Genomic DNA, 13,879 nt, shown 5'->3' on the forward strand with positions numbered 1-13,879 from the left:
TGCACTGTGCCATATTAGCAGCGGAAGTCGGTTGACAAAATGCGGAAGAGCGAAGAATTGAAAAGGGGCGTGGCGGAATAAGGTCAATATAATGTCTATGAATATAACGGTCACTTTCGATCGTGTCACCGGAAGTCGCCAGGTTTCCATTGAAATGAATGAGATCGCGTCGCTCTGCTACTGGTTGTCGTTGGCTGTCTGAATGGGGCGTAACAATAGCAATTCAAGGTTGCAAGCGGTATGAGGTGTGGCTTATGCATCTGCTTTGCAAACTAAGCAAGCAATCAGTCGTGCCGATGGTCGCGTACTTTTCCGTGAGCAGACGTCGTGATCAATGAACGTGTGATACTACGTACGTGTGAACGTACGTCCGGGCCAATTTTTTTTTTATTATAATTATTTGTTAAAAGCTGTTACACTTTTTATGACAAATAAGTTAAAATAATCAGTTGAGAAATATCTTACCCAAAGGCACATTTATTTAATAGTATAGCAACACATGGCATAAACAGTTCAATCTTACAGATTCTCTTCACGTATTAAGTCACATGATGTAAATGAATAAATGCCTTGCATAAAATCAGTGTATGGCCTCTGTTATGTGTTGTCTATAAAGTATTTATTGTCCAATTTCTTTACATAATCCATTGTTTGGCACTGACAAAACAAGGTGGATCACAGCGCCACCTTGTGGCTATTCAAAGTCAATTTATTTCTGTAGCACCATTAAACACAACAATGTTCACCAATGTGCTGTTTGGCTTACACAATAAAATTAATATAAAAATAAAAACAGTAAAAAGAATAATTGAAACAATACATCATCATCATTTAAAAACAATAAGATATCTAGATTTAAAGTAGGGTCCTTGCACCTCGGTGCTTGGCCCCTATTAACTTGGTTCAATGATTCAGGGGAAATATCATTTTGTTTATAGCTTTTGTGGTTTAAGGGTCATTAACAGACATACAAATACTTTAAAGTAGGCCTACCAAATCTTACCCAAACATTTTACAGTAGACCTACACAACAGAAATTTGATTACTGTACTATACGTTAAACTCACTTTGCACTCCTTTTAAATCATGATTGTCATACTTATTTGTACACATTTTTACTGTATTTTACAAAACAAAAAGGCACAGTCAATGTTCCCCAAATATGTTCCTGAAGGCACACCAAACACTACATATTTTCCAGCACTTCTAACCTCATTCCAATCAACTCATCACATCTTCAGAATAATATTAAACACATTTACACAATATTAAATACGAAACAACCTTTTTTCTTTTTAGGTTTCTTCTGTTTTAGACCTACCTATTTCACTACCACCTTAACCATCTTCCACTTTATATGGAAATATATCCAGCTTTGGGTAGATTACATAAGAATTGTAATCAGTTACTGATTACAAACTACATGCCAAAATTTGTAGTCAGTAACCTAATCTGTTAGATTACACATTTTGTGTTATGTAATATGAGTACTTTTTGATTACATCTACATTTGACCTATGTATATTTGATATCACATATTTAAGTAAGATAGTATTGTACTATTTTGACACAGCACAAAGAGCAAGAAAATATATGCCAATTTTAAACAAGACATGTTTGTAAGTGCATTTGACATGTATGCAAAAATAAACAAACATCATATCAGCCATAAAATATGTATTTAGATCAGATTTCACCACAGTTAACACCACGTTGCAAGCACATTTTGTTAGAAAACATCAATGATGGGAATGACTCAATGAAACTTTACAATGCTTTATATACAGTATGTGAAGATTAATAGAATACACATATATTTTAAAATGTAATGTAATTTAAATACAAGTTCTTGATTTTTGGGATCTGATTACATGTACTACCCTCTATATATATATATATATATATATATATATATATATATATATATATATATTAGTGATGCACCGATGTATCGGCCGCCGATATTTATCGGCCGATTTTTGATGAATTTGAAACCATCGGCATATCGGCAATAGCACGAGAAAAACAATCGGTATCGGCCTATTAATTAACTGCATAAAGAAATCCATTATATGTAAAAAAAAAACGAGTTAATGTTGTTAATAAAATAAATGCTGAACAGCAAAAACCACCTTTGAAGGTTGTCATGCTGTCTTATTATATTTGTTTTAGCTTAATTTGTGTCTCTCTTATTATGTTGGTCAGTTGAATGTTAATTAGATCAAATCCATTTTCAGTAAAAATAATTTGATGCAGAAATAAACTAGCAAATAGACCAACTGTATAGTATTGTATACAAGTGTTTAATATCGGTATCGGCATCGGTATCGGCCAGAAGTTGTCTGTTTAAATCGGTATCGGTATCGGTCCAAAAAAATCCTATCGGTGCATCCCTAATATATATATATATATATATATACTGCTCAAAAAATTAAGAAAATCATCACAGCTTTACACCAAGTCAGATAACCTTCAGGAATATCAATCAACCCCGGTACGGAAGCACAAGTGATTGTAAAACTTTATACATATTTTGGTGCAAATACAATTGAAAACAGATACATTGGACAGGCAACAGCAAGAGTGGTTTAGGGAGGACCATTCTAAGAGGGTCTCACGACCTCTACGTGCTATGAAACATCGAGATTAAATCTTCAGATCTATTGTCAGATGTTATGCTGGTGCAGTGCAGAGACCTCCTGATACATGATGCACAACCTCATTTGGCCAGAGTCTGTAGGCAGTTTCTAGACGATGAAGGCATTGATGCCATTGACTGGCCTTCACATTCTCCAGACCCTAATCCAACTGAGAACCTCTGGGATCTCATGTATCTGAAGCCATCAAGTAGCACCATATAGACAGGAGCTCACTTATGGGCTGATCCAGGTCTAGGAGGAGATACACCATGTGCCATCAGGAGTAATTCTGTAATTCCTGTCCTAAATGTGTTTATGATTTTGGCTTTCACTGACTATGTCACACTATTTTGTTTTCACAACATTAGGCAACATATTAAAGTGAAGAGTTTATCTATGGTCTATATAAACAAACAAACAAACAAACAAACACATTTTTCATTATTTGCTATGTCTACTAGTGGTTTTACAGCCCTCAAAAGTGAATGAAAACGAAACCTTTTAATAGTTTTATTCATTCTTAATGCATGAATGTTTTATTAAGCACTTGTTTGTTTGCATCTTTTCAAACTTGGTTTTATATCTCGAATTAAAGTAAAGATGATGATAGTATTTAATATCCGGTCGTTCAACCGCACGTACGTTATCCGGACGCAAAGTAAAAAATTATCAATTTCAATACGTCCGCCCGCGACGCCCGCGACGCCCGCGACGCCCGCGACAAATTTAGCGCAGCTCCGACACGTGACCGTGACGTCTGACGTCTCATATCTTACGTCTGACGCCTGAATACTATGGGATTTTAGCCAGACGGCAGGCGAGCGTATACACGTTTGTTCGCTTGTCTGTTTGCTTAGTGAGTTGCAAAACTTGCACAAATCACACCTCATACTAGCGACGTAAATCTGATTCAGCATCAGTTCGTTAAATTCCCTGCAACCCGCTTTAAACACCAAACATGCCGCACGCCGTCCCCAGATCAGCTGTCGACCTTTATGACGAAATCGCTCCCTCAATGAACTGGCATCCCGTCAAGCCAATCAATGCGAGCCACGATTAGACCGTGTAAAAATCGGACATGTAAGACGGTGATTGGAGCACGCCAGCTGCGGACAGCTTTCTGATTGGTGCGGTGTTGTGCGTGGGGTGCAGCGATTGGCTCGGAGCAGCTAGACACCACCTCGGAACGAAGGAGTTCATAAAGCCAACTACTCCGTCTCCATCCACGCACTGCATAGGGTTTATTGAGGCGTGTGGATCGCGGTTTTGACTTTAAAGTAACAATATACTATTTAGTCTTATTAATAAGCTGTTTTCTTTCCAAAAACAATGAGGCGACTGTGGATTATTGGTCTCCTTTGTGCACTTTTTGCATTCGGTGAGTTATTAAATGGCCGTAAAATGCATGGTTTAAGGATTATGCAGTTAGATTATCTTAGTTTGAACTTGACAAAGCTTTTGTGTTGACAATAATGCTGCTGTTATGTTGAAGTTAATATTACATTCTATTTTGAAAATGTAAATATATTTTAACATAGCGATAATCTTGCAACGATGGTTTAGAACAGGAAATAAAGATGGAGAATTGATCTGACTTGCATGTGCTTTTGGAAGTTTCTTTAAGATTTAGCTGGATTCTACTTCGTGATGTGTGTGGGTTTTTACGTTTTGTGGTAATTGTGTAGTTTTATTGTGCTCATTTTTAATATAAGAAGTTCAGGTCACGAAATGAATTAATTTCATTCTAAATCACATTGTTACATCTGCAAACACACTATTAGTTATCATAGGCTAGGTTATATGTCCTGTATTAAATTCTGAAACTCTTCTTGCAATTAAGAAAAGTAAATAACGTTACCGTTGATTGTGAATCAGCGTGCTTGACTGTCATTTCAAGGCCTTTAACTTTGTTGTCTAGTTGAGGCTCTTGTGTGTGTATAAATTGTTTACATTTTACATCAAAAGTCAAGAGTTTGCTAAATTCAGGTAATAAATAAAACCCCAATTGGATAACTTTAGTCAGATTTCACCCTAAAATGCCTGCACAGGCCATGCATATTAATGCATAATGATCCAACACCCATGCTATTGAATAACTTAATAGACCCTGTTTAGCTATACTTTTCTGTTTGTTCTATCTGGTATTCATGCTGTAGACAAAGATTTTATGACTGTTTATTGTCTGATATTAATGGTTGATGTTTTGCAGCCTCTGTGAAAGCTAATGATGATGTTGACATTGACGGAACAGTGGAGGAGGACCTCGGAAAAAGCCGTGATGGATCTCGCACAGATGATGAAGTTGTCCAGAGGTTTGTATTGTAGACATTTGAATTTGACATTGATTTATTTTCAAGATTGACTTCCAGATCGTCTTCCATCTGATCTTAAAGTGGGAAATAAATTCTTAAATTTAAGTTTAGCTGCTATCTGTGGCTTAAAACACATCTGTTTATCCATTAAAGTTGCATTTCAATGTATTTAATTTAAGTGTCGTGCATGATTCCCAATGGGTGTACAGACATCTGGTTGATTCTTTCATGTGACTTGTTCCACACTCAAGGGTAAACAATAATGAGTCCACTGAGTAAAAACATGTTACGAACAAACCTCTGATCTTTAACAGGGAGGAAGAGGCCATCCAGCTAGATGGACTGAACGCCTCACAAATTAAAGAAATTCGTGAGAAAGCAGAAAAGCATGTGTTCCAGGCAGAAGTGAACAGGATGATGAAATTGATCATCAATTCTCTATATAAGAACAAGGAGGTGAGTTGGCTTTTTCACTCATAATTTCGTTGAAAAGGTTCAAGAGGACTGGGCTATGTTCAGTATTCAAAACTGTACTGAAGGCTTCATGCATGCTAATTTTTTTTTCCAACATTAAGATCTTCCTTAGAGAGCTGATCTCTAATGCTTCCGATGCCCTGGATAAGATCCGGTTGCTGTCCCTGACTAATGAAGATGCCCTTGCTGGAAATGAAGAGCTTACTATTAAAATCAAGGTGTGTTTAGTTGGATGCTAAAAACTCCATTAAAGTCCATTATTGGTTTAGGCCCAGCTTGTACCTCACCACTGAACGACTGGTACTGAAACTTTCCACTGGACTGTTGTGAAACTAACTAACGTCTTAGATTTGCATTGCAAATTCAAACATCTATTAATTTTTCCCCAGTCTGACAAAGAGAAGAACATGCTTCACATCACTGACACCGGTATTGGCATGACCAAAGAAGAACTGGTGAAAAACCTTGGTACCATTGCCAAGTCTGGAACCAGCGAGTTCCTCAGCAAGATGACAGAAATGCAGGATGAGGGTCAGTCCACGTCTGAGCTCATTGGCCAGTTTGGTGTGGGCTTCTACTCTGCCTTCCTTGTAGCTGATAAAGTCATTGTCACATCCAAGCACAACAATGACACCCAGCACATCTGGGAGTCTGATTCCAATGAGTTCTCCGTCATTGAGGATCCTCGTGGAGACACTCTGGGCAGAGGCACCACTATTACGTAAGTGTTGACTATTATAAAGATGTTAAAACATTGCATTATTAATTTAATGTTGCGTCTACTAAAGAAGTCCTGTTTTATCAGGTTGGTGATGAAAGAGGAAGCCTCTGACTACCTTGAGCTGGAGACCATTAAAAACTTGGTGAGGAAGTACTCTCAGTTCATCAACTTCCCCATTTACGTATGGAGCAGCAAGGTCAGTGTGTCATCTTGGATGTCAGGACTTCAAATTCTCTGGCTGGAAACTCACCAGTGTTATTACTTTAAAGAAACAAACATTAAACACATTAGTTTGTTCTTCCCATTTCTCAGACTGAGACCGTAGAGGAACCCGTTGAGGATGAAGAGGCAGCTGAGGCAGAAAAGGAAGATGCCACAGAAGATGAAGCTGAGGTTGAGGAAGAGGAAGATGATAAGGACAAACCTAAGACTAAGAAGGTAAAAGAAACTAACCAGACATGTATATTGTGTGTGCTAAAAACTCCATGTGGATAATTTAATGAATGATTAAATGTTCTTAGGTGGAGAAGACCGTTTGGGATTGGGAGCTGATGAATGATATTAAGCCCATCTGGCAGAGGCATGCAAAAGAAGTTGAAGAAGATGAATACAAAGCTTTCTACAAGACCTTCTCCAGGGTGAGTCAAAGGGACTGTATAAACTTAATCATCTCTTAAGGTTTTTGTTTGCCTTTTGGATCAGTTTTAGTTGCATTCTGTTTTTTGTTTCAGGACACTGATGACCCCCTGAGTCACATCCACTTCACTGCTGAGGGCGAGGTCACCTTTAAGTCTATCCTCTTTATTCCAGCAGCTGCACCACGAGGCCTTTTTGATGAATATGGTACCAAGAAGAATGACTTCATCAAGGTAATTTTTAACAGGCTTTAGGTGGATAAAGCAATGTGTCCTTTTACATTTTAGATTGTACCCAGTTTGTCTCATGACTCGTTCTCTTTTCTCTCAGCTGTTTGTGCGTAGAGTCTTCATCACGGATGACTTTCACGACATGATGCCCAAGTACCTCAACTTCATTAAAGGCGTTGTAAGTTCTGCAGTCTGCCTCTATAGTCACCATTTAGGTCAGTGGTCACAAACCTTTTTTAAGCCCAAGATCCCCAACTTCGGTCTTGATGAAAGGCACGATCTATGTATTAAAGGGCCCAGACTAAACCTAAACTTGAAGCATTTTATTTAGGATAATTATATTTGAATTACATAAAATGCTTTGATCCAATTTTTAAAATTGAGTTGTTCCGATGCCGATACCAGTATCGGAAATGCGGTTGATACCACAAAAAAATCTGGCATCGGAATTGGCGAGTACTTGAACCCATGTACCAATCCGATACCATTTTCCTAGTTATGCCCGTTATAGCTAACGCGAAACTCCTTTCTTCGCTGCTTTGAATTCAAACACGTACCAGGAAGTTACCACACGCGTGACGCAACCACTGTTTACTTAGAGCGGCGAAGAAATGAAAGCTCGCAGCCGTATGTCCGCTTTTTGTTATTTCAGACTAATAAAACATCGACATGTCTCAACGGAATCCGCGCCTGCAGATTTTATTGACAAGCACACATACCCTGTGCTTGAGCGTGTTTTTGACCAGTAAACCGTCATTGACAACAAGCACCCATACATAGCCTCACGCGTTTGTGAGCGGCATTGACAAGTACATAAACCCTGCGTGTGCTGTTTGCTGTGATTCTGTTTTTAATGATAAAGAGCATGAAGCATGATTTAAGAAGAAATAAAACTTACCACTAAGCTATACCACAGATCTTACTTGTCTCTGTCGTCTGTGACGCGACAGTCAGCACTCAGCACATCATCATTTCAAATTTGTTTACAAGACGAATGCTCTTATGTTTAATATAAAGTTTACATTGCGTTGTAAAAATGATGAAATTATCTTCATACGTGCTTAATTCATAATGAGACCGTATTAACACAAGCTTTTTTATTCTGTTATAATATATAAACAATAATATATGTAATTTTATATAGGCTACAAACTATAATTCTATCTTGACATGCACATTATCTGGTTCATGTTGGTCCAGTTTAATTCAGAGGACTCATTGGTTTGGTGTGTTCACTTTAATTGTAAGCCTTTAAAAAGTAATTATTTTAGATGCAATTTTGTAATATTTAATAGCTTCAATTCTCTAATTTCTTCTAAAAACATTTAAAATCATCCCACAGAATTCTGCAGATTTTTCCAATTATTCTAAGACTAAAATACCCTTTCAGTTTACAGTGTTAGATTTGTGGCCCGTTTTCTCTTAGGAAAAATAAATATTACTGTCAAATGTCTTGCAGATAATAAAATACTCTAGTTCACTGTATGTATTTGTTCATGTTTTATACAGGAATAAGTCTGAAGCACACCATAAAAAAATTATATTCATTCATACAGGGCTAGTAGTATGTAAAGCTGTATATTATACAGATACACATCCAGTTATCGGATCGGTACTCGGTATTGGGTGATACCCTGAGCACAGATATCGGGAAGAGAAAAATGGTATCGGAACGTCTCTATTTAAAAGCCAAGAAAACTCCATGTTTAAAGTTTCCACTGTCCGTGTGGCAAAATTAGAGAAAAACATGCATCATTGACACAGTTTTTAACATTATTAACAAAAGTCAGTATGTAATAACAATGATAAACTTGATCATCATAATGACTTGGTACATTTTTGTGTTAAATCCAATTTTAAAGAAAAAATAATATAAAATATTTAATCAGCACTGTCTCACAATCACATTGTCCACTACACAGTGTTTCCCATAGATCTGAAATTTACTTGTGGTGGTAGCTGGTGAAAAGGGCAATCATTATCCACCGACAAAAAAGGTCTACTATACATGTGACAAAGAACTAATAATGTGTGACACAACACAATACTTTGATTTATTAAACATTAATATTAATTTCACATTATAGTTCATTTATCTAACCACCCCAAACTTTCTTTGCCATAAACAAAGCTGACACTGTTTGTCAAAGCACCACGAAAACACTTGATGTTTTTGCACTGATATATGAAGAAATTTGATGACCCCTTTTATCAAACTCAATAGCCTAATAATAGACAGTGCAGGTCTAAAGATTATAAATGTGACTGATGTTATAATGGTAATAATTTCTATTAGATAGGCACTTTTACTGCTTCTGCTTTCTATTTCTCTTTTGCCGATTAAAAAAGGCTTAATCCACTCATTATTTCAGATTTAAAAGTCTACTTGCTGTCCCGATGACAGACTTTACATTACAGCTTTGCGTTTTTTATATCCTGAGTCAGCTAGAGCTTTGCTCGTTCAGAATTAGCACTGCTTTTTGCTACAATCTCTGTGCAAACTGTTTAGATTTTAGATATAGTCTATTAAAGGTAGGGTAACACATTTTGAAAAATGCTAACGGTAGCCGCCTAGCAATGAAATCCCGATCCCACCCTCAAGTCAAATCGCTCTCCAAAGTCACGCCTCTTTCCAAACACATGAACACGCACAGATCAGACGGTCACGTCTCATGTCTCATTCACCAGTGAGAAAACTTTGCAGTACAAAGGGAATAACACTTCCAAAATAACCAACATAAACAACTGGTTTACATCAGAATTAGTTTAAGCACACTTTCGGTTGTGTAGACGTAGTAACTATATCGTTATGCTAATCCGAAAACAAACACAAATTTCATAAGAAACACAACGTTTCATCAAAGTATAATATCTGAATCCATCTCGATACAAACATATCGCGTACCTACCTTACCAAAATAAACAGTGCAACGACCCTTTCAGACCCTTTGCCTCCTGTAGCTGTTTGCATCTCGTGGTAAAGCAGTAAAGTTACCGATGTTAATTTGGATTTTTGCTCTTGCTGATCCAGGCTGTTTTTGCTGTGTTATAAAAGATGCATTTAGTTTTGTTGCTCCTGTGTAGGTTGTCAATTCAGCAGAAAAGTTTGGTGTTCTCGCTGTTTACAGACAGAGCGCACGTGAACGCGCCGATGACGTATGGTATCTGCGTGGACTCGCTGCGCCGTGGGAATTCAAATTACGCTTACGTATGAGGGACATAAAAGGAAATGTCCGTTCGGACCGAAATCTATGATTTGTTGAACATTTTTTGGTCCTACGCCTTTCACAGATGACATAAATTTTTACAAATACATTTAAACAACTTAACACAGTGATTGCTATCAGGATGTGAGGAGACTTTTAACCAGCATAACTAAAAATGTTTCAGGATCAAATCTGTTACCCTACCTTTAATAATAAGATTATAAAAAAATGGGATAAAGAAAATGAAGTGGCGCGTGGTCTGAAACACTCGAGCTTTAGCGCGGTAGCGCTTGCGGCCGTTCTCCGATGGACTCTGGTTTTACACACAATATTAATCAGACTTGGGACCCTAAGTAATGAACTAGGACCGACCCGGACCCGACTGACCATTTAAAATATAAACCCGGAACCGTACGGGTCCTCAGTGAAAAAAGTTCAGAAACATGAAAGGATACAATGTGACACCGAGGTTGCTTCGCGTCACACCCAAATTCATTGACAAACAGAGAGCACGTGAACGGACACTCAACGGGAGAGACACAACGTGCTTGCACGCAAAATGAAGCCAACTTGGATGCTATAAACACATATGCGACCATTTTGGTCGCAGTGTAGTTCCCTGGCTGCTCCGTATGTGCAGCAGTTGATCCAGTTTGCCGCGCTGGATGATGAGTTTATGACGCGTACATCATCTTCACGGTCACCCAACCCCCATCTCTCTCTCAATTCAATTCAAACTGCTTTATTGGCATGACAAAGTACATTTTTTTTGCATTGCCAAAGCATTAGAATGTAACATTTCAACAATAAGTAAAGATAAACAAGTAAATAAATAAATAACAACATGAGGTAAAACAAAAAATAATGAATTATTGTTATGACACAGGAAAACGACACTGTATCAAATTTACAACATATATTAACCATTACAATAATTGAAACTAAACATTTAATATGTGTAATGGAGGGTTGGGTTAAGTAAATTTAGGTTTTCAGGATGTTGTTGTGGTTGTCCCTCAGGATTTGACAAGAAGCTACAAATTTTGCAGATATTAATACCAATTCTGCTTTTTCACCGAGAATAATGCTAAGTGTTTCAATTGGAGTACAGTTATTAAATTGTGGAAATATGTGATTGATTTTGGTAAAATATTTATTTCTGATTATTTCATATTGTGGGCATTCAGTGAGGAAGTGTAGTTCTGTTTCTACCACTTTCATTGTGCAGTGAGAACAGAGTCTGTCCTCACGAGTGATCCACATCTGTCTCCTCCGGCCTGTCTCAATAGCCAGACTGTGATCACTGAGTCTGTACCTTGTTAATGCTTTTCTTAGTTTCACATCAGTCACAATGCTTAGATATTTTGCCATGGTGTACTCTCGGTTTAGTGCTGAATAACATTCCAGTTTGTGTTGTTTTTCAATGGTGTTTTTCCAATAGGTGATGTATTTGTCTTTTTCAATGTTTATAATTTGGTTAGGCCGAATGTTTGCGAGTGTGTGTTTGTCATGATTCTGGATGATCTCTGTATGTGTGAGATCAGTCAGTCTCATGATCAGCTGACGACAGGGGACTCTTATGTAAGTTCTGTTCTTGCTCTTTTAGGGCTTGATATGTGGTGGGGTCGCTTGTTTGTAGGTGTTTCCAGAATTTAATACATCTTTTCTGGATGTTTATAAGGAGAGGGTATTGGCCTAATTCAGCCCTGCATCCGTTGTTTGGTGTTTTTCTTTGCACTTTAAGTATTCTTTTACAAAATTCTAAATGTAGAGTTTCAGTTGGATGTTTATCCCAATTTACAAAATCTAATTTAAAGGATGGACCCCACACCTCACTGCCGTATAGTGTAATTGGCTCAATTATTGATTTAAAAATTTTGAGCCAAATTTGGATTGGAATTTCAATTTTAATTGATGTCTTTATGGCGTAGAAGGCCCTCAGCGCTTTCTCTTTGAGTTCATTCACAGCTGATGTAAAGTTACCTGTTGAAGTGATCTTTAGTCCAAGATAATTGTATGTTTTTGTGGTCTGAATGGTTCTATGTGATAGTGTGAATGTGTGTGTGTTGGACCTTGAGATCTGGAACGTTTTTGGAAAATCATAACTTTAGTTTTTTGGGGGTTCACTGTCAGGGCCCAGGACTGACAATAGTCCTCCAGCAGATCCAGGCTCTCCTGCAGCCCTTCTTTAGTGGGTGACAGAAGAACCAGATCATCAGCATAGAGGAGACACTTTATTTCTGTGTCGTACAGAGTGAGACCTTGAATTTGAGATTGTTCTAATATATTAGCCAATTGATTAATATAAATATTAAAGAGGGTTGGACTTAAACTGCATCCCTGTCTCACTCCACGCTTCTGCAGGAAAAATTCTGTTCTTTTGTTTTCAATTTTAATAGCACATTGACTGGCTGTGTACATAGATTTAATTAAATCGTAGAGTTTCCCCCCTATACCACTATTGAGTAGTTTTAGGTATAGTCCTTCATGCCAAATTGAATCGAATGCTTTCTTGAAGTCTATGAAACAAGCTCTCTCTCTCTCTCTCTCTCTCTCTCTCAATTTTCAATTTCAATTTAAAGAACTTTATTGGCATGATTGTGTCACTTACAATATTGCCAAAGCATTATACATAAAACGAGAAACATACAATAACACAATATTAACAAACATTAAGGTGCAATTAAGCTAAGGTGCTGGGTGATGGATGAAGTACTACTGCAAATAAAATAAAAAAGAATCAGAGGATATTTACAATATAAAGTAGACTTTGAAATATAAACATATGAAGTATACAAATGTACATTTATGGGGGCAGATGAGAGGTAAAATAAAAATACTGTACAAGATCAGGGCTGTAGATTATTTCTGATGGTGTGTAACTGATAAATGAATTTAGCAGCAGCTGATGGGTGTCTGTCTTCCCCCAGTAACATCTTCATTTGATCTGAATCTGAAGAGTTATGAAACTCTGGTATGAGCTTTGAGATTTTGTCAAAGTGTTTTTCTCTAAGCTCTTTATATTTACCACAGTAAAGGAGAAAGTGTGTCTCTGTCTCGATCTCGTCACTGTCACAATGGACACAGATTCGCTCTTCTTTTGGGAGCCATGTTTGTCTATGTCGGCCTTTCTCTATTGCCAGACTGTGATCACTGAGTCTGTATTTAGTGAGGACTCGTCTCTGCTTTACATCTCTAACTGTGGAGAGATATTCTGACAGACTGTATTTTCTGTTTAGTGCCCGATAGCATTCTAGTTTACTTTGGTTTTTACTTTCATTATCCCAATGATCCAAATATAAAGTTTGACTTTCTTTAATGATTTGGTTTATTGTGGTTTGTTTGCGTTCATTAGTGCTGGTCTGGAGTTTTAGAGCCAGTTGACAGATGGGACTGGTTTTAGGTCTCTTCTCTTGGGTTTTAAGGGCTTCATATTGAAGTGTGTTCGGGGGACTTGAGTTTAAGTGTGACCAGAATTTAAGGGAGCGTTTTTGGATGTGTATTATTAGGGGATATCTGCCTAATTCAGCCCTGCATGCATTTCTCTCTCTCTCTCTCTCTCTCTCTCCTTCTCTCTCTCTCTCTCTCCTTCTCTCTCTCTCCTTCTCTCTCTCTCTCTCTCCTTCTCTCTCTCTCTCTCTCTCTCTCCTTCTCTCTCTCT

The 13,879-nt window shown here is 37.5% G+C and overlaps 1 protein-coding gene across 1 annotated transcript; it reads left to right on the top strand.

Annotated features, from left to right (window-relative positions):
• Positions 1–3,846: 3,846 nt before the first annotated feature.
• LOC135746979 (endoplasmin-like) lies at positions 3,847–7,358 on the top strand. The gene is made up of 10 exons (XM_065265627.2): positions 3,847–4,017; positions 4,849–4,951; positions 5,266–5,407; positions 5,527–5,643; positions 5,815–6,146; positions 6,231–6,342; positions 6,459–6,584; positions 6,668–6,784; positions 6,878–7,015; positions 7,113–7,358. Exons 1-10 carry the CDS (start codon positions 3,969–3,971, stop codon positions 7,341–7,343), a joined length of 1,467 nt encoding a protein of 488 aa, XP_065121699.1. The 5' UTR covers positions 3,847–3,968; the 3' UTR covers positions 7,344–7,358.
• The last annotated feature ends 6,521 nt before the right edge of the window (positions 7,359–13,879 follow it).

The sequence above is a fragment of the Paramisgurnus dabryanus genome, chromosome 1 (assembly GCF_030506205.2).
Source record: "Paramisgurnus dabryanus chromosome 1, PD_genome_1.1, whole genome shotgun sequence".
Lineage (NCBI taxonomy): Eukaryota > Metazoa > Chordata > Actinopteri > Cypriniformes > Cobitidae > Paramisgurnus > Paramisgurnus dabryanus.